The sequence below is a fragment of the Arachis ipaensis genome, chromosome B10 (genome assembly GCF_000816755.2).
Source record: "Arachis ipaensis cultivar K30076 chromosome B10, Araip1.1, whole genome shotgun sequence".
NCBI classification, from domain to species: domain Eukaryota; kingdom Viridiplantae; phylum Streptophyta; class Magnoliopsida; order Fabales; family Fabaceae; genus Arachis; species Arachis ipaensis.
In genome coordinates this window covers 117,052,571-117,074,639 of record NC_029794.2, presented here as the reverse complement: position 1 = coordinate 117,074,639, position 22,069 = coordinate 117,052,571, and the positions used below count along the sequence as shown (strand labels likewise).

Here is a 22,069-nt window from a genome sequence, read left to right as displayed (position 1 = left end):
TATACTGTTACACTTAAAAAATTTTGAGAAAAGGACAAATAGATCCCTGGCCTTTTGTCTCGCGGACATTTTCGTTCCTAACCATTGAAAAATACTTTTAAGTCTCTAACCTTCACAAAACATGGACGGATCAGTCCCTAACGAAGGTATTTGGACGGATCAGTCCCTGACGGAGGCATTTAGACGGAGGGACTGATCCGTCCAAGTTTTGTGAAGGTCAGGGACTTAAAAGTATTTTTTAATGGTCAGAAACGAAAATGTCTACGGAACAAAAAGTAAGGGACCTATTTGTCATTTTCTCAAAAATTTTTTAGTATCGCATTTCCTTTATAGTACATCGCGTCTACGGTCGTTATCAGCAGACTTTTCTTTTGAGAGGTTATTATTAATTTATTAGTTATGTGGTTGTTTCTTTCTTATATTAATTTATTCAGAGTGGGGAATAAAATAAAATAAATGAGTTTTCTGAATCATAAGTAAATGCGCGAGCGTTGATACATATATATGAAAAATTTTATGGCGACACACTACAAAAAAAAAAGGTTAAAATGGCGGTTTTTTATGGGAATTACGGCGGTTATAACCGCCATTATGACCGAAAACGGCGCTTCCAAGAAACGCCGGTATTTTGGGCGCCATTCTGGTTATTATGGCGGTTTTCAGAAAACCGCCGTAATAACCAGTGGATAATACGGCGGTTTTTTGACGGTAATAAGGGCGGTTTTAACCGCCATTTTAACCAGATAAAATGGCGGTTTTGTTTTTGTTTAAAACGGCGGTTACGAACCGCCATTTTTACCAAGATTTAATAGCATCCTTCTCGTTTAAAATGGCGTTTCTAACCGCCGTTTTTACCTGGATTTAATGGCATCCTTCTCGTTTAAAATGGCGTTTCTAACCGCCGTTTTTACCTGGATTTAATGGCATCCTTCTCGTTTAAAATGGCGTTTCTAACCGCCGTTTTTACCTGGGTTTAATGGCATCATTCTCGTTTAAAATGACATTTCTAACCGCCGTTTTTACCTGGGTTTAATGGCGAAACGCCGGTATTCTGGGCGCCATTCTGGTTATTATGGCGGTTTTCAGAAAACCGCCGTAATAACCAGTGGATAATACGGCGGTTTTTTGACGGTAATAAGGGCGGTTTTAACCGCCATTTTAACCAGATAAAATGGCGGTTTTGTTTTTGTTTAAAACGGCGGTTACGAACCGCCATTTTTACCAAGATTTAATAGCATCCTTCTCGTTTAAAATGGCGTTTCTAACCGCCGTTTTTACCTGGATTTAATGGCATCCTTCTCGTTTAAAATGGCGTTTCTAACCGCCGTTTTTACCTGGGTTTAATGGCATCATTCTCGTTTAAAATGACATTTCTAACCGCCGTTTTTACCTGGGTTTAATGGCATCCTTCTCGTTAAAAATGACATTTTTAAACCGCCATTTTTACTTGTATTTGATGGCATCCTTTTCGTTTAAATTGGCATTTCTAAATGTCGTTTTTACCATGGTTTAATGGCATCCTTTTTGTTTAAAATAGCATTTAAAATGAGATTGAAACTACGTATTTAAAGTGACATTTTTAGAATCTCATAATAACCAAAAAGCATAACCTTAAATCAAACATCATAACAAGATTTTTAATTCATACATAGTCTCCGAAAATAAAAAATCATAATCCAAAAACAAAGTATTAAAGATAACATTTTTCAATAATGTCTTAACATATATCTATAATACTTAATACATAAAATCTTTATCATACAAGATCATGCTTCTTTGTTGCTCGCTCCAGAAGACCTACTTCCTAACTCTCTTGGTGATGGAATCTCACTCTTTTGATCCAATCCCTACAACAAAAATATAATTATGAGCACAATAAAAAAAGATATAAAACTAAATCTAAAACTATTAATATGAAATTATTCAATCAAAAAAGAAAACTCACATACACTAACACAGTTTTTTATTTCTTTCCACCCAACAATAATCTTAACAAATATGGGGCTAACTGAAAGAATATTACACATGGAATAAGGTATTAAGAAGCAATATAGCAGTATTAGTCTTTTGTTGGTAGGCTTTTAATTAAGAAGCAATATAGCAGTTTAATTAAAAAGTTAATTTGATATTGACATGTAAGACATTATATTATATCAAGCAATAAGGTGCATGGGATCAAGATATAAATTGCTAAATCCGGTGAGGTCCAAATTAAAGAGGACCTACTTGCTAAATTTAGTTGTCGTCCAAAGGAGAAAGACTGCACAAGATACTGACTTTTCATGCCATCATTCAACGTTGAAGATGGAAAAAAGAGAAGAAGCTAATGGTAGCAATTTTAGACTTTTATGAGAGAACAAGGAATAACAGGAGTTAACATTATATTTTTCTTCTCAAAAGTAAAAAATGATTTGTTGACTTCTTTATTCCTAGGCTCATGGCATCTAAAAAAACTAACAGAAATATTTAAGCCTCAACAAAATTTATTAAGAGAATAATACTGCCCATCTTTCCACTTTGTTGGTAGGCTTTTAATTAACAAAGTTAAAGCTAGCTTTCAAAGTCAAATTTTAAAATTGACCCAGATTCCCTTGAGAGTCCAAATATTACACATGGAATAAGGTATTAAGAACATAAATTGTATTTGTACCTGTGAAATTTGTTGAGTAGGAAACATTCCAGCCAATTCCACTGGAATTTTACCTCCTTCCTTAGAAGCAATATAAGATACTAGCGCTTGCAATTGCGCTTTAACGGTATCCAACTCTTCTTGCACATTTGGACCACAAGTAGATGATGTGCCAGCATCATTTGAAGAACCTAAATTCATCTGACTAATTCTTGTAGTGTTGTTCTTGAAAGCAATTGTTGGAACAGCTCCCATGCCTAAACCTCGAACACGACCAGGGTGCTCTTTCCCAAGAACTACTCCAAGAGCATCAAGAGGAGAATTAACGGTTGATTCCACCGCTTGTTGACTGCTATATGCTTCAATCTTCTCCTACATATATAAAAAGAAAGAGAAAGAATCAAACATAATATTATCTTATAAAAAAGAAAGAAAAAGAAATACAAAAAGTTACTTATTGCACTTTAGTCTTACCGCTATTTCTTTAGCCTTTTCATTAACATAACTTCCATCTATTTTCTTGTGAGTGATGTCCCACATTTGAACCCTACTAACTTCTTTTCCCGTCTCTTCCGTCTAAAATTCAAGAAAAGTAGAAAGACTCAATCAAGAAATATATCATTCAATAAAAAGTATACATAAAATTAAGTAACTAACAGCAACAATTCTCAGCCAAACTAAACATAAAATTAAGAAATAATGGCAGCAAACTAAACATAAGCTGAAGATAGCAGTTCTCATCCAATTCAAACAAAACCATATAAATGATTACCAATTCAGCCTTTCTTCTTGCAATTGATTTAGCACCTGAAGTATGAGGAATTATTTGTTTTTGCCGAATTTCTTGATTCCTCTTACAAAGATTCTGCAAAATAAATTTGGACACAATTAAATAGAGTCAAACATGCATTCAACATATAACATGCATTCAACATATCACTGGTTCATTACCAACTCTATATAAAATAAAAGACGAGCAGGCAGCAAACTATAACTAAAGGCTTTTTATTACCAACTCTATATAAAGGCCTTTCACAACATTCCATATGAATTTAATATCCTATTTACAGCAGCAAACTATATAAGGCTTTTTAGTGGGACAACATTTAACTAGGAAAGTAAGTACTTACCTAAGTTTCAGGCTTCAAACGATATTCTATGAATAAAGCCCATTGATCAAGAGCAATATCTTCTGGTGTATTATTTATGATCTCGGTTTTACTCAACCTCGGATCATAAAACTCATTCCAAAGCTTTATCCTATGTTCCCTCCATTTTTTGCCAAGCGATTGGAGCAGAAATCGTTTGGCCAAGCTATCACACACTTTGAAGCAAAATTGAGCCTTTAATATGGAACAAAGAATATATATTAACTAAAAAATATAACTAAATAATGACAAAGAAATAATCTTTAGAGTTTAAGTAATCTTTTTACTTGGAAAAAAATATTCCATTGATTTTCAAAAAAGCTCTCTGGAATGTCTGACCACTTATCAAAACTGATTGGAAATGCTACACAATCAGTGGCCAATTGCCCACAAACTCCTGCAAGGAGTCCGGCTGCTTCTCCTATTGCTGCATGCTGTCTATCAAAATTGACAACTATGCGCAAATTTTCTGGCAAATTATGCACATCTTTCACTAATAAATGAAGGCGTGTAGTATCTTCATATTCATCTAAAATAGATAAATAAATATAAATAAATGAGTAATTGAGCGACTAAAGAATAAAACATATGATGATAGATATATATTATAAAAGATTGATTCTTGTGGAGGGTATAATGTAACAGCTACATATATAATACTATATATTATACATCAGAATTCAAAATCAAGGTGAAAATAGGCTAATATTAGTAATATCCACTGCAGGATAAATATCATTATTAAAACAAGAAAATACTATAATATAAACAAGTTGGATCAAATGTATTTGCCATCCGTATAAGCCTCAGCCACCAATATACAAATTGAAACCCAATAGGCCAATATCCAATATTTTCTTCGGTTGTGTTGGGGGCTTCTTATTATATTAGGTTGGGCCTTTAAAAAAAGAGAAAATAAGACAAGACCATATAACCCAATTAGGAGCTGTCTAATTCATTTAAAAAAGAGAAAATATTACATACCTATGGCATCAACAGTCCAATAATGCTTAGATTCACGCCCACGTTTACGTTTAGGTTCGGATGGATGCTCAGATATAGTTGGAGCAACTGATGATGGCTCAGAAGAATTTGAAGCTGCCGACTTGTCTCGGGAGGAACTTGCAACTGTTGTCGACTTATCTCGGGAGGAATTTGTAGCTGTCAACTTGTCTCGAGAGGAATTTGAAGCTGCCAACTTGTCCCGGGAGGAATTTGAAGTTGCTGACTTGTCCCGGGAGGAATTTGCAGCTGCTGCCGACTTGTCTCGAGAGAAATTTGCAGCTGTTGCCAACTTGTTTCGGGAGAAATTTGCAGCTGCTGCGGACTTGACTTGTGATGCATTTGAAGCTGCCGACTTATCTCGGGATGAATTTGCAGCTGCTATTGACTTGTCTTGTGAAGAATTTGCAGCTGCTATTGACTTGTCTTGTAAAGAATGTGCAGCTGCTGCTGCTTTAAGCAGATTCTTGTACCTCTTTTGCTTTGCCATATCTGCATAATAGATTAAATAAATAATTAATAAATATTTATGTAAAATTTACAAACAAAAGTTAAATTGAAAAAGAAGAAATGTAGACAAAAATTATTAATAAACCACTTTGAAGACCTGGTTTGAAGACCTGGTTTGAAAAATAAATAATTAATAAACCACTTATTAATAAAACTCACCTACTTTACCATCTTTGGCTTAGCTCAATTTGAAGACCTGGTTTCATACACGGTGATTCTGAAAGAAACTGAATTAATTTAATATAATAACTATTCTGACATGTGTTCGTCTTCTCCAATGTCATTATCTAGTAGTTCATCATCTACCTCATCTCTTAACAATGATAGATTATCACCATTTTCAAATAAAGAATCTAAGTTTTGCTCTAACCATGGCTCATTCTCGCATGCTTCATCATCTTCATTTCCCCCCATATCATATGAATCTCTTGGCTTCAAATGCATGACAACACTCCAATCTTTATTCACTTCATTATTGACAAAATACACCATTCGAGCTTGTGAGGCTTCAATATACGGATCATCCTCCTCTTGGTCACCACTGTGTATTACTTGTGAAAAATTAACAGAAGTAAAACCCCAATTATCCTTTCTACAGCCCCGTTCTCTAGTGGTGTCAGCCCATTTACATTTGAATAAAGTAACCCGAAATTGGCCATTGTAGTTTAGTTCTATAATATCTTCTAGTTTGCCATAATATGACAAATCAGCATTCCTAACATCAGCATCACTAGCGCTAGCAACACAAGGAGTTGAAGACATTAAAAAAACTCCACTATTCTGGGTCTTTAACCCATTGTCTCGATTGGTAGTTCGAAAGGAGAACCCATTAATACTAAATGTAGAAAACCTCTTGGCATATCGTGATGGACCCCTTGCTAAGTATCTCAAATCCTCATGCACAGTATTCATAATATCTGGGTTCATAAACTATTATGATAGAACAATATATTAGTTATTATATCCACAAATACTAGCTCAATATTAGCAAAAAATATCACTTCTCTATTTACCTGCGCAGGAAACCAAGTAACAAAATCTTTATTGACTCTTTTTTCTATCTCTACATTTGAAGGCCTTCTACCCTTAGATCGTCTTCGTACAAAATCTTTGAAGTCACTGTCAGATATGAAAGTTTAACTCTTAACTAAATGACTATTTTCAAGTAAATAAAAAATATGTATGAAAATCCTTAAGCACTTACTCAATGAACGGTTTGACATATGGACAATTTAAAACCACATATCGATGTGCTTGTTTTTTTTCCATAGGTGACAACTCAAATACTGTGAAAGCTCCCTTTGAGTTTCCTATTTGTGGAAAAAGGGAATCCACATGTGTACTATAATTATCATCCGGACGATCATCAACACGTGGTGGCCTATTAAATCTTGTCTCAATCCCTTCTAAGTATCGAGAGCAAAATGTAAGAGCTTCTTCAGCCACGTATCCCTCAGCTATAGAACCTTCTGATTTAGCTTTGTTTCGTACATAGGACTTCAAATGACCTAAATACCTAGTTTGTATAATTAAGTGACAGGTTAAATACCTAAGCAAGATATAACTAAATGATAGGTTAAATGAATAATGATTGAAAAGAGATATTTACCTCTCAATAGGATACATCCACCTATAGTGTACTGGTCCTCCGAGTTTTGCTTCATCAACTAGATGACAGGTTAAATGAACCATGATTGTAAAGAAGGAAGGAGGGAACAACATTTCTAAATGACAAAGGGTAAGGATTATTCGAGGTTGGAGCTTCTCAAGTTCTGTAAGACTTAAGCTTTTAGAGCACAACTGTTGAAAGAATGAAGACAACTCTATTAGCACTGCAGTAACTTTATCTGGCAGCACATTACGTATGGCAATGGGTAATAGTTGCTGCATAAGAACGTGGCAATCATGGCTCTTCAATCCAGAGAGCTTTCTTTGCTTCAGGTCAACACACCGTGAAATATTACTCGAGAGACCATCTGGTACTCTAATATTCTTTATAGTACGCAAGAATATATCTTTCATCGAATTTGACATTGTGAACAAAGATGGATGATATCTCCCATTTTCATCTGGCCATAAATCTTTTCTTATACCCATTTCTTTAAGATCCTTACGAGCTTTGAGATTATCCTTTGACCTTCCAGTCTCATTGAGCAAAGTGTATAACACATTGTCGCAAACATTCTTTTCAATATGCATAACATCTAGATTGTGGCGCAATAAGTTAGACTCCCAATAAGGAAGATCAAAAAATATGCTTTTCTTCCTCCACATCCCCGATTCATCTTCTTCTTCAACAACTTTTCATCGAGTCCTCTTACCTTTACTTGCCTGTAGTTCCTTCCCGAATGAAACATTGATGCCTTCAAGTTGTTCCAATATTTCTGACCCTGTTAGTGCTGCTGGAGAATCCCTCAACTCAACTTTTCCGTTAAATTTTGCACGACTTAGCCTAAACTTATTGTATAGGCAATGCTATTTATTTTAATTTTTCTCATTTCTTTTATATGGATACCAAATAGCAAGACTACAACACCAGTAGGCCCCCTTTAAATCACAAGAACACAAATCCAATTAAGGCAGCTAGGCCCTGATCAATAACAAATCCAGTCAGCTAGAACAAGGGAGAACAGAACCAATAACTGCATTAGTACTAAATCATAGTACCAGCAATATGTACTATATCTGTAATTAAAATAATAACCATACCTTGTGGATTTAGGAGGAACTTTCGATATTGAGAGTTTATCAATGTCGCTTACTACCAATTCTTTTCAGGAGTACCACCACAGTCACTGCAACAAAAATCTTTATGCTGCAAATATAAGAAAAAATAAACAAGATTGAGAATAAGCATGGCACAGTAGAATAATTTGAATAACAAAGTTAATTTAAAAATAAAAGTAGCTGCTTCTACTAATTTTCATGATGTGCAAAAAAAGATACACTCCTTTTGCATATTGATAATTCATTTTCGGTGCAATTGCAACAAGAAGAAGTATCTATTGGAAGTTGGAAACAACATCCAATATGTGCAAGATTAACATAGTAAAATAAAATTAATCAGGAATATAATTATAAAGCTATAGATGCAGGATAATGTAACAGTTTTCAAATCATACCTCTGATTAACCACCAGTGTAAACACTAGAATGCTGATGTTACATTGTCATAAGGGTAAACCAAATTTATAATGGTTCAACAACATAGAGACCAGTAATTATTATTATCAACTCAAGTTAATTAGTTCTATAAAGATTTAAGCTATAATTTAAGCTATAATTTACAAAACAAAGCTGGAAAAAGAAGAAATAGCACTCACATCTATGAAGCTATTCCCCTGCGCTAGGTTTCCATCATCAGACACTGTCCTTATCGAAATTCACATCACATTTTAACAGTTACAACAAATTTTTGAGTGAGAAGTGAATCCAAAAAGAAAAAGAGATATAGAGAGAGAGAGAGAGAGAGAGAGAGAGAGAGAAAGAAGTACCATCAATGGAAGGAAAGGGAGAACGAAAGAGAGGCACTAAGGATTTTGGCAGAGAAGGACAGCAAAAAGCTAGAGGAGACCTCACCGGAGGAGATCATCGGAGGAGGAGGAGATCCCGCCGGAGGAGATCGTCAAGGAACGCATAGGATCGGAGATCGCCACACAATGGAAGCAGTAGTGTATGCAGGCATCTTCAGCAATGACCCAGTGTTTCTGAAATTAGGGTTGGAATTGGACTTTTATATATATGGGAGATACGGCGGGTTAGAACCGCTGTAATGACCCAAAATGCCACCAAGAACAAATCACTTAACGGCAGCAACAAAAAACACCACAATATCCAAATATTATGGCAGGTTAAATCCACACATATTTTGATACAAACAATAAAATATATAATTGTTCTAATGTTCTATATTGTGGAGGCTAGAGAAATAAAAGAGTCCAAAACAAAATCGATGATGAAGAAAGTTCCTTCTACGGTTCTACTGTTAAAATTAAGTTGATCATCCACTATTCATGAAATAATCCTTAATTTCTCGAATTAATAGTTAAATTTGTTTTTAAAATATTTTTTATTTTTTAAATTAGTCATGAAAAGATTAAATTAGTCATATTAGTCTTTGAAAGATAAAATATAGATTAAATTGATCTTTCGATTAATTAGATGATGACATATTATATTAAGTGTCACATGGTATGATGATATAGTAGGTTAATGTCACATGTCACAAAATGATTATGGTTGACGTATCAGGTTAGTAACACATGGTATGCCACATTATATATAACATGTCGTAAATTTATTTAGAGTCAAATTGAATTATTAGTCTCCAAAAGTATATACGTAATTATTTTTATCTTTAAAATATTAAAAATTGATCAAATTAATTTTTATATAAATCTCTCTTATTTTTTTCATAATATTAAATTTTTAATAATTTTTAATATTATTAATTTTAATATTAGTTTTTAGACTTTAAAAAATAAAATTTTTTTTACATATTTTTTAATTTTTGTTATTGTTTAATTTATGTGGTAGAACTCAATAATTAAAAAACAAAAATGCTATTTGGACACCAAAATCAGCCACCAATATATTTGTGTATAAATACATACATAGTTTTATTTATTTTCTATGTGTATTTGTATTCCAACATGTATTTTATATTGGTGGCTAACTTTGATGTCTGATTTTAGTGTCGTTGAAAAATCAATTTGTGAGATCACTCGTTGAATCTTAGTATCTTAATGCAATTTTTTAAATATTATTACTAATTAGTTACTGCCATTTTTCTATGTCTTTTCAATTGTTAGTTTTTTCCTATCTTTTTAAAAAAAAGTTAACTTGTTAAAAAGAATTTTGAACTAAAACAAATATAGAAAGATGAAAATAGACAACTAGTGATACATTGGACTAAATTTTGGGTAAGATATAAAAGATTACAACTTTAAAATAATTATTATATTTTTTTAGATCAAAATTTTTAGTATATAATTAATAATAATTTGACAAAATTATTTATATAAAAAAATTCATTACAAAATAGCTAGAATTTAAAAATGTAAAATCTAAAAGAGGAGTGCTAGGGGTCAGCAGAATTTGTGATATGTAGCCATCAATTAGCCATCATATGTGTTTTTAATGGTGGGAGATGATATCCAATGGTATAGGATTACTCATTTTTCTTTTGATGGTTAACTGCTGGCCAACTTTTAATAAAACTGCTGGTCCCTAGACTTTCTCAATCTAAAATAAGAAAATAACTTTATAATAATTTAATTATTTTTATTATTTTATCTAAAAAAAATTTATTATAAAAAAATTTATATGGGGACTAATTTGATCAATTTTTAAAATCTTAGGAATTAAAATGACTTATGTATGTAAATTTAGGGACTATTTGACTCTAAATAAATTTATGACAAGTCAGATAATAACACGTGGCATATGTGGCATACCACGTATCACTAAATCTGACACGTCAACCAATCATCTTGTGATATGTGGTATTAACCTACGATGTCATCATGCCATGTGGCACTTAACATGACACATTATCATCACTACAAGAAAAACGCTGAGTACTGTTGGATTTACCGTTGGATGTATAAAATAATTCTGCCACTAAATAGATTACCGTTGTCCTTGTGTTGCCGGTATAAACGTCGCCGAAAATTGCTTACTGTTGGATTTATTTTGTCCGACGCTAATTACTGGCGGATATTCCGTAGGTCTTTTCAATAGATTTGGCGAAATTGTATCGATGGTTACTATCGGATAAATTCGACGGTATTTTTGGCGTCGTTTCATGTATTTAGGCGCCATTTTACCATGGAATTTTATCCGATGGTAATGTTAAATTTATAAATCCTAAATTTTTTTGGCACAATTAAACCACAATTAGAAGCTTCTTGTTAACACAATTGTTAGCAGAAATTTAACGTCGTCAGAAATCAAGAAATAATTTTATTTAAAAATAAATAATCTGAATGAAATAAAATATCACAAATATAGAATACAATGAAGTAAAGATAAACAAAAATGCGTAAAATCCTAAATCCTACAGATCCGGGTAGTCTTCATTGTCGTCATTGGTGGCGGCGGCGTCGTGGTCCCCCTGCTGAGGCGGTGGAGGAGGTGCTACCGTCGATTCTCCACCAGCAGCGTTGCCGTTGGAATCGGCTGCAGCACTGCTGGAACTAGTAGCACTGTTGCCTCCAGCGCGCATCTGCTGGCTGTACTCCTCCATCTTCTGTCACAACCGATCAAGATACTCTAGCTTCTCCATCATGTCGTAGCTGATGGCATCGCATGTAAGAATCTCTTGATACCTCTGCTTAGACTGTTCCTCCTACTAGGGAAGCTCTTGTGTTAGCTTCTGCACCTCCTCCCTCAGGTCGACAACTTTCTGGGAATCAGCAAAGTTAGTGGTAGAGGCAGACGCAGAAGAAGCCGCCAACGCAGAGTAGCGGAGGCCACTGACAAAGAACGACCCCAACCCAAAGCAGCAATTCTTGTGGGGGTTCAGAGGCGGTCTCATGCCAAATCTTTCATAATGGGGCGCAGACCGCTCATTAGCAAATCTCTCATTGTTTGCCTTCAAAGTATGGGTATACTTGAAGGTCTCCGTTAGTGTCGCCTCATAATCTAACGACTTGGATTACAAATTAATATATCAACCAACCAACAAAATAAACGAATAAATTAAACAATGATAGATAAATATAAGCATGAACCAAGATCTTAATTGTAATTTCGAAAACATAATTCAAGTAACTTCTAAAACATTAAACAATACCAAAATTCTTACCAGTCTGGTCTTTGTCTTCATGAAGGTCGTCAATCCACCCGTATACCTGGACGACTTGGGCGAAGCCTTATTAGAAAAGTTCGTCAGATGGCGACGCTTAAACCCCTCATTATCACTAAAATAAGCCTCTAAGTCACACTTGATGTTTGGCCGGATCCACCTCATCAGGTGGTCTTTTTCCTGACGAACGTCGCTCATCATCTGCTGAAACCACTTGGCGGCGCGGTGGTTATAGGTCTTCCTGATCTTGACATTGTGTTCTGTATCTCATATAAATTTCAACTACACAAAGTGATTCACAAAGATTAGTTAGTCGGAATGAAGTACAATTCCTATACAGTTAAGTAATTCAAACGAAATTGGGTTCTTACCACCCACTTCTGAAACCACAACTCTCTCACATCAGCCGAATCTGCGTGTAGGTCGGCCACAGATGGTCGTACATGGACTTAATGACCTCTGTAATCTCCAGTGTGTACGTATTGGGATTTGGTGCAAACCTGTTAGAGAAAAAACCTCACATTAACAAACACATAAGATAAACAAATTTAAGATAAACAAACTTGACATAAAAAAACTTAAGCTAAACAAACTTAATATTAAAAATTTGAACTCACGACTGCATGCCATTGGGTCAAATCCTCAGTTGAATAACAGACGGTGGTGGAGGGGCATCCTGCTCGGGAGCATTGGAGGAATCACCCCCTGCGGGCTCTGTCATCACTGCATCTGCAAGGGACGTAGTAGTAAGAGGTACCCAGTTTGGGTTTGGGACCATGATGAATTGCTGGTTTAATGGACCTGTCTGTTACATCACAGGGGGTAGCCGGGGTAGAGGGCGATGATTGGGCAGCCCTGGAGAATTCGGTAGAAGCCCGCCCTCTACCACGACCACGTGACCCCACTCGACCTACCTCTACTTTCTTTCGTCAGGTTTGTACAACGAATATATTAATACATAAAAATCTTACAGTGCAAAGAAGAAAAAGAAAACAAGAATAAGTAAGCAGAAAAGGAAAGAAAAAGATAGTAACATAAAATTGGATAATGAATGCAGAGCAAAAATTAATATAAATAAGTATTAAAAGCTAGATTATAATATGATACGTGTTAATAATAGGACACATATTTTTCTCTTTTAATCAAATCTATTTTGAACCAGATTTTTATTCCTGATTTCTTGTACATCAGGCATACAAATAAAATAATTGTTTAAATCCAAAAACCAAGCAACAAAATATAAGAAACAAGCAAACTAAATAAGTAAAAAAAAAATAATCATACAAATAGAAAAAGGAGCACCCAAAAAAATGTTATAAATTTTTGAATATTATATGCATAAGAACATATAATAACAGAATACCCAACCCATGATGAGATTATTGAAGCTATATTCTTTATTATTTTTTTTCTTTCATCGGCAATTGAAATCATAAAATTTAAAATGTACCACCACAATTATATAAGAATATACAATAACAAACATCCAATTCCTAACCACCTAAAATCAACTAAAATAAAAATTAATCTAACTAAGCTAATTACGAAAAATCAATTAACTAAATGAAATTAAGATTAACTAAACATAAATTAAAGACAAACTAATTTAATAAAAACCCCTAATCACTTAAAATAAACTAAAACAGAAAATAATCTAACTAAACTAATTACTAAAAATTAACTAATAAACTAAATAAAATTAAGATTAACTAACCAGAAACTAAACAAATTGAAAAACAGATTCAATGAACTTGGAATGCAAAGCAATTAGAAGAGAGAGAAGACAGAAGTGGGCGGCTCGAAAAGCGGTGGCAGTGGCCTTTTCAGCGGCGTCAGGGCAGCAGTGGCAGGAACAGAGTAGAGAGAAGGGTACGTTTTGAGCAGCGACGGTGGCAATCTTTCCAATTACGGCAGGTCAGGGAAGCAGCAGTTGGAGCAGCGGCAACAGGGGCTAGAGAGAGACTGAGAGGTGAGAAAGAGAGAGAAAGAAGGGAAGGTGAGAGATTAGAGAGAGAAAACGAATTCAAAATGAAGGGGAATAGGGTTTGTGGTTCAAATTTAGGGTATGATTACCGTCGGATTTACCGGCGGATTCATCCGACAGTAACGTTGTGTGGGTAACCAAAACGCAGTGTTTCATTAATCGTGCCTACTGCCGGAATAATCCAACAGTAACTTCGACGTTACGATTGGCACCTATTTGCCTAGTGTTTCCGCCAAATATTTACGAGAAACTTTACCGTCGGAAAAGGTTATCCGTCGATAATTATTTGGTATGTCGAATCTCACAACAAAACCGTTACTGAATCCGACGATAAATTTCGTTGCTACGCTGCGACACTAAATTCGACAGTACTCAATTTCTTGTAGTGCATGTAACTAATGGAAGGACCAATTTTACTTACATTTTATCTTTTAGAAACTAATATGACTAATTTCATCTTTCAAAGACCAATTTAAAAAAAAAAAGATATCTCAAAGACAAATTTAACTATTTACCCCTAATTTCTCTCATAAGACCAACTAAATCCCTTAAATTCAGAAACGTGCATCTCCATTAGTCCCTCGCAGAATTGCCGTCTAAACGTTGCTGATGTGGAATGTTAATTGCCATGTGGACATTTCAGCTGTATGCTGATGTGTGCCAAGGTTGAATTTGTTTCAAATTGGTATCTGAAATTGCCTAATATTACCCAAATTAGTCCATTTCAATTATGAAACCCTAATTGTCTTCTCTTCTTCAAACTATATGCTACGTTCTTCTGTTCTTCGACTAACTATATTACCCAAATTGATTTCTTGTCTGTGTGAGTGATGATGGGTGGTGGCGAGAGAAGCCAAAGTAGCTCAAGTAGGAACAACTCTGAAGGCAGACCTTATGGCAACAAAGGAATGCGAAATAGGGGAGGTAAGAACGCTATTTTATGTAATTGCGGGCTTCAAACGGTGATGAAGCACTCAACAACGGCAGAAAATCCTGGTAGACCATTTTATGGTTGTCGAAACTATGAGGTAAGGTTATGGCTGTGAAGAAAATGTTAAGATGGTTTGAGTTTAAGTTTGGATTCACCTGCATTTTTTACTTTGCAGTATGGAATTCACTGTAATTTTTTCGCTGGGCTGATGGATGTGAAGAACAAGTTTCTGCAACACTCATTCCACTAGAAGTTTTGCATGAGTTAAGTTGGAGGATGACAAGCTTGGAGAGTGATGTTAAGACCGTGAAGATGATGACAATGGTGCTGCTGGCTTTTGTAGTTACTTTTGGTGTGTGTTTAGATTTTAGTTTGTTGGGGTTTATATTCAACAAATGATGATTATGTTATGAAATTTTAAATTTCTTAAGTGGTATGTAATGTCTTGATGAAGATGGAATGAAATGAAATGAAACACTAATTTGACATGAGTTCAACTCTTGATGCTACACTTATTCTGCTAAAATTGTGTTCAACCAAACCAGAAAGAGATAAATCACAACATGAACTAAACCAAAAACTTCATTAATTTAACATAACTAATTCCGAAACATGGAACAAGTGTTGTTTGTGCTAAAGCACATTATGCATAACATACTATCACAACCCAAAACATCATAGGCCATAACAACATTCAAAGGCCATGCATACAAGTTTCAAAGGTTAAATTACAAAAAGACAACATTGTTTAACCATAACATTCAGCTACAACAACATCAACTCAAAAAGCCACTATACTTTGTGCTAGTTAGACATTTTTTCTTGGTGGGTTGAATCCTGGAGTTAGAACAAATTTCAAGAAGGAGGTCAGTTTTTCAGAGGTTGCTGCACTAGCTCCCTGAATAGTCTCTCTTGAAATCTCAGTTGGATGTAGAGCAGCCGCAGCAGTGGATGAAGTTGTCCTCTTGACAGGGAGTTTGTCTATGCGTCTCTCACATTTAGTTCTCAGATGCCCTTTCTTGGCATTCTTTGTAGTCTTTGCAGCCTATGATATCAATAACAACAATACAAGTGTCATTATATGGATTTGTTTGTTTCCATATTTATTAACTCAAGCTCTAATTTTGATTAATATTTTTAATACTATTACTACCTGAGTTGTAGGTTCTTGTTCAGCTCCTAGACCCCTTTCAGCAGAAACTTCTGTTTGAGTATCAATTTGTCCTCCTTCAGCCCCAACCTCACATTCTTCAGTAACAACCTCACCTTCGTTACCTTTAGAACCAGTGTCACACTTATTTGCAGCATCTTCGACAGCCTTTGCAGCAGCTGCTAGCTCATCAGCCTTTTGTTTCTTTGCTATTCTACAACTCCTTGTTGTGTGACCGACATCTCCACATGTCCCGCATGTGAATTTGCCATATTTTCTCTTCAATTTTGTTGCTGTGCGCTCTTAGCTCCCCCGAACAGGTGCCTCATGTGCATCTTTTTTTCTTGCATAATGTGATGGCCTGCCACGGGGTTTGCTCCTTACAGGTGGTAAGCAATAGAGGTATTCTGATGTTTCCCACAACTGTTGGCCTCTTACCGGGTTGATATGGTATTCATAAGTTTTGTTGTATGAGCCCATTGTTAGCCATGCATGGACATAATTCTCGGGTCTACTATTCATGACTGAAATTACAGCTATTGCATGACGACAAGGTAACCCTAGCACATAATAAATTTGAGTAACTAAGTGTGTTGATAGGTATACTACGGTGCAATTACACAAAAAATAAAAACAATCAAACAAAATAGTACTTACCCGATAACTGCCAAGACCTGCAGCTACATGTTTGGTTTCCCAAATCAACCACCACATTATGTGGTTCACCATGCACTTCAAACATCACTTCAGCCGCATCTCCAGACCACATTGGTATATAATACCTGCTGTAATGCCTTTCCTTTGCAAGTCTACTTTGTTGAATCGGAGGTAAGTGTCCCACATGGCTAGAGAGTTTCAGTTTGTTCCTTGCCATACTAGTTATGGCATACCTCCTAACCTCCTCCAGTAAAGTCAAGACGGGCTTGCATCTGTATGGTTTGGTGGCAGCGTTGAACACCTCACACATGTTGTTGCAAACATTGTCAACCTTTGGAAAGTCCTTGTAGTGAGCCCTGGTCCACGCCTGCCTAGGAAACTTGTCTAAATATGCCCACGCTTTCTCATTCACCCTCTTTATAGACTGCATATGTCCGTTGAATTTCTGGACAGTCATTGCTCTAACACACTTCCAAAGTAAACTCTTCAAGTGTGAGTCCTTCCATTGTTTCTGAAAGTTTTGCCAAAGGTGCCACGCACAGAAGCGGTGATGCGCACCTGGCATAACTTCACGCAATGCTGGGATTAAACCCTACAAGATAATAAAGTGGTCACCTAAAAACCTGAGCAAATAACAGATTCTTGATTTTTACCATATATATAATAATAAATTGAAAAATAGGGTCTAATTTAAACTTATGCGCTTAAGGATTCTCAAATTCTGCAATTGAAATAACAATAGTATACTAAATGAAGTTGATTGCATAAAAAATCCAAAATAGTCCTTCGAATTTTGTTCATTAATCCAAAATGGTCCTTAAAATCATTTATCGTGCCTCTAATTGAAGCACATAGGTTACCTTCTGCATGTCAGAGACGAAGCACCAACCATGCTCTGTCTGATCTCCAATGTCTTCATGCAAGAGCTCCAAGAACCACTTCCAGTTGTCTTTGTTCTCAATATGCATAATTGTCCATGCAATTGGGTACACATGATTATTCGCGTCCTGACCCATGGCGCACAGCAGCCATCCTCCATAATAGGTCTTCAAAAAATCCCATCAAGTCCTATCAAGGGTCTACAGCCACCCACAAAACCTTTCTTGCATCCATGCAAACACACATAAAACCTTTTGAAGACACCTTCTCCGTTAGGCATTGGACTAACACTTAACTTGACAGTTGAACCCAAATTAGATCTCAACAGCTCCTCTGCATAATCTCTGAGTTTAGCATATTCTGCAGCTTCATCACCCCTCACTATTTTTCTTGCATCACCCAAAGCTCTTGTAATTGTAGTCCTAGACAGTTGTATTCCAGTTTTTGCTTTAAAGTAATTAAACACCTCACAGTATCTAAAAGTTGGGAGCTTCCTAACCTTCTTAACAAGTACATCAGTTACCCAAGACCTAGTTGCACATCTATTCTTGAAAGTTCTCTCACATGTATGATCATCATTAAAGGTCTTAATCTGCCAACATCCATTCGGCTTGCTATAAGAACAAAACACCATTCAGGGACAATCTTCATTCTTGTATACTACCCTACATCTAGTAGTATCATTTTTCTTGTACCTTACACCCCTACCCTCTTGCAATGTATAATTTCTAACCCCTTTCTTAAAAGCATCCCTAGTGGTAGACTCCATACCTAGCTCTAATCTCACATGTCCAAACTTGGCAGTATCATTGAAGATGGGATTCGCAGCTGGGTCTGCTTCATCTTCAGAGTCTGGTGGAGTCTTCAGTTTATCAGATTTCCAGCTATCATCAGAAAAAGACACTGCCATACAGATTCATGCATTACATCACTAACAGAAACATAATAAAATCAATACATATGCACATTAATTATAATATACGTTACATACATTGCAAGTTTTCTTCATTCTCATCATCATCTACCTCCTTCTCATAATCAGATGCATCCATTGATGGGGGACGAGAAATATCTTCATCATTAATAACCTTCTTCTTGCCTTTTTCATTGTCACTGGCAGTCTTCCTTTTTCTCCTATCGCTGGTAGGACCAACATCATCATTGTTGTCACTGCTTGAGTTCAGAGAGTCAAGTGGCATGTGTGGCTTGTATAAACCGTCCTCTGCAGACTCATAAGAATCAGATGAGCTATCAACATTCAAGTGAACTGGCTCCTTACTTGCTTGTTTTCTCCAGCCTTGTGATCTTGTGATATACCTTCTAGGCATTTTAGTAGACGTGTTGAATTTAAAGTTAATAGGCTTGGATTGTTTCTTTGATGCGCTATTTTTTTTTATTTGTGCATTCTTGGTTGAAGGAGTGGGTTGAGAGCAAACTTTCTGAGATACGGGTTTGGATGTAATGGGATTTGGTTGGGATAGAGATTTAGGGGACTTCACTTGTGAACATGATTTGTGGCCATTAAAATTGAGGACAGTTGATTTTCGTAGACTGGGCTTCGAGGGAGTGGGCTGGGAGGCAGTGGGCTGGGGGGCAATGGGCTTGGGAGCAACGGGCTGTGTCACACTGGGCTGGGAGGCAGTGGGTTGGGGGGAAATGGGCTTGGGAGCAACGGGCTGTGTCACACTGGGCTGGGAGGCAGTGGGTTGGGGGGAAATGGGCTTGGGAGCAACGGGCTGTGTCACACTGGGCTGGGAGGCAGTGGGTTGGGGGGAAATGGGCTTGGGAGCAACGGGCTGTGTCACACTGGGCTGGGAGGCAGTGGGTTGGGGCCGACCTTCTAGCCTATAGCATGATCCTCCTTAGACAAATCCATTACATCAATTATCTCAGGAATCGAAGTTCCGTGCTCAAAATAGATGTGGATGACGTTGTTATTCTCATGGCAGTGCTTGATCATACTAACAAGATCCTGGTCCACTTTCAATCTCCTAAGACCAAATTCCAACACATGTTTAGGCTCCAGATACCAACATGCTTCAGCCTTAGCATATCCCAATTCTCTATAATAACCTGTTACCGTAAACACGTCAAGAAAGTCTTCATCAACTCCAACCCATTCATCATACAAGTCAGAAGTGTAGATAAAATTCCCCCAGGATCTGCTTCAAACACTCCACCATGGTGAAAAACAAGTTTCAATCGATCAGGCATCTGAAGTTTACAGCATAATACACAAAACAGACAGGATTATTCATTTTATCGCAAAACAGCCATATTGCAAAGAACTAGAAATCAAACTATATTTGTAATAAGAATACATATATTTACTTCCTATTGACTATAACTTAAACCAGACTATGATTTATGTGGTTACAAGTCTAATATTAGAAACCCTAAACCCTAACATTTGCGCCATCAACAACCACAACATTCTAAACCACTCCCTTACATATACAATAACGCATTCACATATAAGTATCAAGAACCCTCAATGAAATACAAAAAATGGAAAAGAATGATCAAGTTGAACTGTTACCTCTCACCGTCGGCAGTGTACAAAGGTGATGCTTGGTCGATAACTTCTTCACTGACCGCAGAGAACAGATTCTAAGGATGATCCTCGGCGAGGAAACGTTGAGTGGGAAGTATGGGAGAATGAACGGACGTAGGAGAAGAGAGAGCTTTTCTGAAATTTTGGTGGGAAACGTTGAAGTGGAAGGGGGGACCAACAACAATTGTTTATTCAAAGGGGGAGAAGATGTTATTTCAAACGACGTCATTTTACAGACTTAGGGTACCCACTACTCCAACGACGTCGTTTAATGGAATGTACATGGCAGTTAACGTTCCACATCAGCAACGTTTAGACGGCAATTCTGCGAGGGACTAACGGAGACGCACGTTTCTGAATTTAAGGGATTTAGTTGGTCATTTAGAAAAATCAAGAACTAAATTGAATACCGATTTGTATTTCAGGGACCATTTTGGGCATTTACTCTATGTGTGTGTGTGTGTATAGTTGTCAAAACCGGAGCGGTGATCCAACTGATCAAGTTACTATGGGTCACTGGATCACTGGTTCAACCGGTGGGTCATTGGTTGACACGGATCTATATAAATAAAAAATAAAAAATACATATTTTTACTAATATTTTAAAAAGATCTAGTTAGATAATTAGAATAATAAGTGCTTCATTAATTTTAAATAGATAAAAATCTAAACTTCTATTTTAATAATAATTGAAATAATAATTACATTTGAGCACGTGACAGGAGACCGATGCTACTGTCAAATCTTGGAATTGGAAGAGAAGATAGTGATGAGCAAGATAGAAAGTGATGTCATTTGAATTGTAACTTTTGTTTGGTGTGTTAATGAAAAAGGTGAAATGTGTGGTGAAATTGGTGGCCTTGCCTATTTTTTTTGCAAAAAATATAACAATTTAGTCCTATAATAAATAAGGAGTGTTGATGACTTGAACTTTCAAATAAGAAAAACTAGAAGTGTTCTTTCAAAAAAGAATGATTTAAATTTTGAAAAAATAAAAATAAATTTAGTTATTAATATTTTAATATATTATATAATTATTTATTTTAAATAATAATTTAATTATAAAATAATTTAATTATAATTAAGATATTAATTTTTATTAAATTAAAATAATTCAAATTATAAATAAATCTTGACACTTGTTTAAGTGGATTAAAATCAAGAAAAAATATAAAAAAATTAAACGGCCTTAATAATTATTCTTAAAAGATAATGAGACTCTCAACAAAAAAAGAATTTGTCAATTGTAGTTAGTTCTTAAGGAATAAATCAATAGTTTAATATGTCATGTAGGCTTATTCCATTAATAATACAAAGAGAAAATATTAATAGAGGGTTAATCAGTCTTATAAAAGTAAAAATCAAGAACCGAAAATGATTTTTTTTTTGTTGAGGGTCTCGTTGTCTTTTGATATAATTGTTAGGGATCGTTTCCAGTCTATTTGTACACATTAAAAGATAATTTAATTTTTATTTAAAAAATAGATATTTTAGCTTTTAATATTATTATTTTAGGATAGAGTAAAGTATCATTTTTATCCCCAATGTTTGGGGTAAGTTCTATTTGTGTCCCTAACATTAAATCGTCCTATTTGTATCCCTAACGTTTATACAAGTGATTCAATGTTATCATGCCGTCAATTATACTAACAGATCAGATTGTATTTTTCAATTATTCTTACTTGGATGTATTCATTCTCAATTAGGTCTCGCTTGAATGTGTTTGATTTCAATATTGTACTCACTATTTGTGTTCAGTTTCAATTATGTCCTTAAAAATGTGAATTATGTAAATGTTGTAAGGATTAGTTTTAATTT

At 35.4% G+C, this 22,069-nt stretch overlaps 3 protein-coding genes across 9 annotated transcripts; all 3 read right to left on the bottom strand.

Moving 5' to 3' along the window:
* LOC107621105 lies at positions 1,594 to 5,121 on the bottom strand. The gene is made up of 7 exons (XM_016323143.1): positions 5,106 to 5,121; positions 4,762 to 5,061; positions 4,065 to 4,306; positions 3,402 to 3,494; positions 3,104 to 3,205; positions 2,651 to 3,001; positions 1,594 to 1,847 (listed from the first exon to the last, which is right to left on the bottom strand). Exons 1-7 carry the CDS (start codon positions 5,119 to 5,121, stop codon positions 1,767 to 1,769), a joined length of 1,185 nt encoding a protein of 394 aa, XP_016178629.1. The 3' UTR covers positions 1,594 to 1,766.
* On the bottom strand, positions 5,055 to 9,077 carry LOC107622923. 7 transcript variants are annotated; one of them, XM_016325001.2, is made up of 8 exons: positions 8,783 to 9,075; positions 8,612 to 8,655; positions 7,999 to 8,104; positions 6,899 to 7,903; positions 6,494 to 6,805; positions 6,303 to 6,408; positions 5,449 to 6,219; positions 5,088 to 5,271 (listed from the first exon to the last, which is right to left on the bottom strand). In XM_016325001.2, exons 4-7 carry the CDS (start codon positions 7,561 to 7,563, stop codon positions 5,539 to 5,541), a joined length of 1,764 nt encoding a protein of 587 aa, XP_016180487.1. In that variant the 5' UTR covers positions 7,564 to 7,903; positions 7,999 to 8,104; positions 8,612 to 8,655; positions 8,783 to 9,075; the 3' UTR covers positions 5,088 to 5,271; positions 5,449 to 5,538. The 7 variants fall into 7 exon arrangements, with proteins under 7 accessions (XP_020970434.1, XP_016180487.1, XP_016180489.1 ...); XM_016325003.2 differs by having other exon boundaries at positions 6,899 to 7,879; XM_021114776.1 differs by having other exon boundaries at positions 5,191 to 5,271; positions 5,449 to 5,506; positions 5,660 to 6,219; positions 6,899 to 8,104; positions 8,783 to 9,076.
* LOC107621106 lies at positions 15,820 to 17,834 on the bottom strand. The gene is made up of 4 exons (XM_016323144.1): positions 17,679 to 17,834; positions 16,819 to 17,410; positions 16,165 to 16,403; positions 15,820 to 16,056 (listed from the first exon to the last, which is right to left on the bottom strand). Exons 1-4 carry the CDS (start codon positions 17,832 to 17,834, stop codon positions 15,820 to 15,822), a joined length of 1,224 nt encoding a protein of 407 aa, XP_016178630.1.